The following is a 3,242-nucleotide window of genomic DNA, read 5'->3' on the forward strand; positions in this document are numbered from 1 at the left end:
TAATATTTTTGGCATTACAGTAATTGGGAATGTGCTTAACAGTCATGACCATAAACAATCAAAGATTTCTCAGACAACCAAGGAAGCCCGTTTCTGACACAGGAATACAAAAGGGAATTGCAAAGCTTTAATCTCACAATTCTGTATTTTTGTTTCTACCGAGGAATAAAAAATAAGGGTAATTGCAACCTTTTTCTCAGATTTTTTTTATATCCAACAATTCTAACTTTATATTTTGCAATTCTGAGAAAAAAATTAATAAAATCAAAATACTAATTTTTCCCCTACAGAATAAAAAAGGTAATTTCAATTTTTTTATCTCACAGTTCTGACTTTTTTCCCCTCAGAATTGTGATATAATCTCAGAACTGATATAATCTCAGAACTGTGATATAATCTCAGAATTGATATAATCTCAGAATTGTGATATAATCTCAGAACTGTGATATAATCTCAGAATTGATATAATCTCAGAATTGTGATATAATCTCAGAACTGTGATATAATCTCAGAATTGATATAATCTCAGAATTGTGATATAATCTCAGAACTGTGATATAATCTCAGAACTGTGATATAATCTCAGAACTGTGATATAATCTCAGAACTGTGATATAATCTCAGAACTGTGATATAATCTCAGAACTGTGATATAATCTCAGAACTGTGATATAATCTCAGAACTGTGATATAATCTCAGAACTGTGATATAATCTCAGAACTGTGATATAATCTCAGAACTGTGATATAATCTCAGAACTGTGATATAATCTCAGAACTGTGATATAATCTCAGAACTGTGATATAATCTCAGAACTGTGATATAATCTCAGAACTGTGATATAATCTCAGAACTGTGATATAATCTCAGAATTGATATAATCTCAGAACTGTGATGTAATCTCAGAATTGTGATGTAATCTCAGAATTGTGAGGAAAAAGTCAGAATTGCAATATATAAACTCAAGATTTCTGACTTTTTCTCATCGCAATTCTGAATTTATATTTCACAGTTCTGACTTTCTCTCAGAATTCTGAGTTTACACTCTTAAAACTAAAGCTGCTTCACGATGCCAGAAGAACCTTTTTGTCTTAAATGCGAACCTTTAACATCTGAAGAACATTTCTGTTTCACAAAAGCTTCTTTGTGACGAAACAAGGTTCTTCAGATTATAAGGTAAGAAAGAGATGTTCTTTGACTGAATGCTTCTTTGTGGAACCAACAATGGTTCTTCTATAGCATCTCTGTGAAGAACCTTTTAAGCACTACAGAATAAAAAAAAAAAGAATTGTGAGTTTATATTTAGAATTACAAGCGATTCTGAGTTCATGTACCGCAATTCTCATTTTTATCTTGCGATTCTGAGAAAAAAAGTCAGGATTGCAAGATACAAATTTGAGAAAAGTCAGAATTGTGAGATAAAAAGTTGCAATTACTTTTTTATGCCACGGCAGAATTGAGTTTCCATAGAAAACAGGCTTCATTTTCTTTATGAAAAACAATTTTTTTTAGGATTTTCGAGTGATGTGGGTGTTCTTGAGCGGCTGCATGCGATTCAGCTCTACAAACAGACCACATCATTACACAAATAAAGCAAACAAGCCTGTTTTTCAGTCAATACAGTTTTACTAGACATAGACCAGCGTCTGAGACGTATAAAACACACACACACACACACACACACACACACACACACACACACACACACACAGCGCTCTGATGCTCCGTAAGGCTGAACGGGGTTTTCAGACTGTACCATTCGAACAGAAAACACACCACAAATGAATGAACAGAGATCTGACATTTAGAAGCACCGCTGCGATCGGTCGAATCTGTGAAGACAGGAGGAACTCAAAAGATGACGATGATGAAATGGAATCTGACTGGTGGGTTTTTGCATCAGTCGGTAGGAGGCGGAGTCTGTCATTGGCTGACGTCCCTGTCAGTCACGGAGGGGCGGAGCAACAGACGAGCACAGCTCGATCTCGCGTCTTTACTTCATAGATCTGCGTATAAAAATCATTTGGATAAAGTCTCTCGGGTCATATTCTGATTTGCCTATACCTGCGTATTTACAAACTCAGGACACGCTCACGGCTGTAGTGACGACTGGTAAACATCTCACGGATAAGTGCTAAGAAACCGCATGTACCTGGACAGAAATAAGAACGCATCATAACAGATAAACACAGGGACGCCTGAACTCTCCGCTTTAAACCTGCCGTCCCAACACAGAAAAGCACAGGAGGAAGTCCGTCGTGGGGGTGAGAGGTCATGCAGGAAGTGATGTAAACGAGCGGCTACTCAGACCAGAAGCACCATCATTCCTCGACCTGCTCTCCCTTCGCGATATAATAGTTTCTGTATTTCCTTTATAATAAACTTATTTAAGTACAATAAAGTAGAAAAATATTAGAGAAGGTATACACAGTTAGTCGTGTGTGGTCTGTAGTGACGGTGTTGTTTGCGTGTGTGTGCTGGAGCGCAGTGTTCGTTCAGGTCCAGTTCTCATATGGTCGACGTTCTGTCCATTCCGTCTGCGGAGAGAGAATGGGAATAACGCATTAAAAAAACTAGATTTAACTTCGGCAAAACACAAGCTTATAAAACAGTCATAATTTCTTTTTTTTTTCAACTAAAAAACTATATATCTCATCAGTAAATTCTCATTAATGAGTGAATGTGCAACATTTTCACAGCTTTTACCATGTTTTACTATGTTAGCACTAAATTTACCCCCTTTTCATTAAATACATTTTGTTTTTAATTCTTTGAAATTTCACATTTTACAGCAACTACAGCAAAAACTGCGATGCGAGAAAATTTTTTTTCTTTCAATATTAATGAGCATTATTAAATAAAATGTCTAAGTACATTTAAACTGATATAAACTAACACGACAGCAGATGACGCTGCGCTGTGATTGGGTAGCGTGGGATGACGCTGCGCTGTGATTGGGTAGCGAGGGATGACTCTGCGCTGTGATTGGGTAGCGTGGGATGACGCTGCGCTGTGATTGGGTAGCGTGGGATGACGCTGCGCTGTGATTGGGTAGCGCGGGATGACTGCGCTGTGATTGGGTAGCGCGGGATGACTGCGCTGTGATTGGGTAGCGCGGGATGACTGCGCTGTGATTGGGTAGCGCGGGATGACTGCGCTGTGATTGGGTAGCGCGGGATGACTGCGCTGTGATTGGGTAGCGCGGGATGACTGCGCTGTGATTGGGTAGCGCGGGATGACT

General features: G+C 38.4%; 1 protein-coding gene across 1 annotated transcript in view; it reads right to left on the reverse strand.

Annotated features, from left to right (window-relative positions):
• Nucleotides 1–1,280: 1,280 nt before the first annotated feature.
• Nucleotides 1,281–3,242, reverse strand: part of LOC107694211 (protein Smaug homolog 2-like) — a 14,913-nt gene continuing 12,951 nt past the window's right edge. The window contains exon 12 of the mRNA XM_016493851.1: nucleotides 1,281–2,538. Coding sequence (XP_016349337.1) covers nucleotides 2,510–2,538 — 29 coding nt within the window. The 3' untranslated portion in view covers nucleotides 1,281–2,509. The remainder of the gene's footprint in view (nucleotides 2,539–3,242) is intronic.

Source organism: Sinocyclocheilus anshuiensis, unplaced genomic scaffold (assembly GCF_001515605.1).
Source record: "Sinocyclocheilus anshuiensis isolate Anshui unplaced genomic scaffold, SAMN03320099.WGS_v1.1 scaffold2639, whole genome shotgun sequence".
Classification (NCBI taxonomy): Eukaryota; Metazoa; Chordata; class Actinopteri; order Cypriniformes; family Cyprinidae; genus Sinocyclocheilus; species Sinocyclocheilus anshuiensis.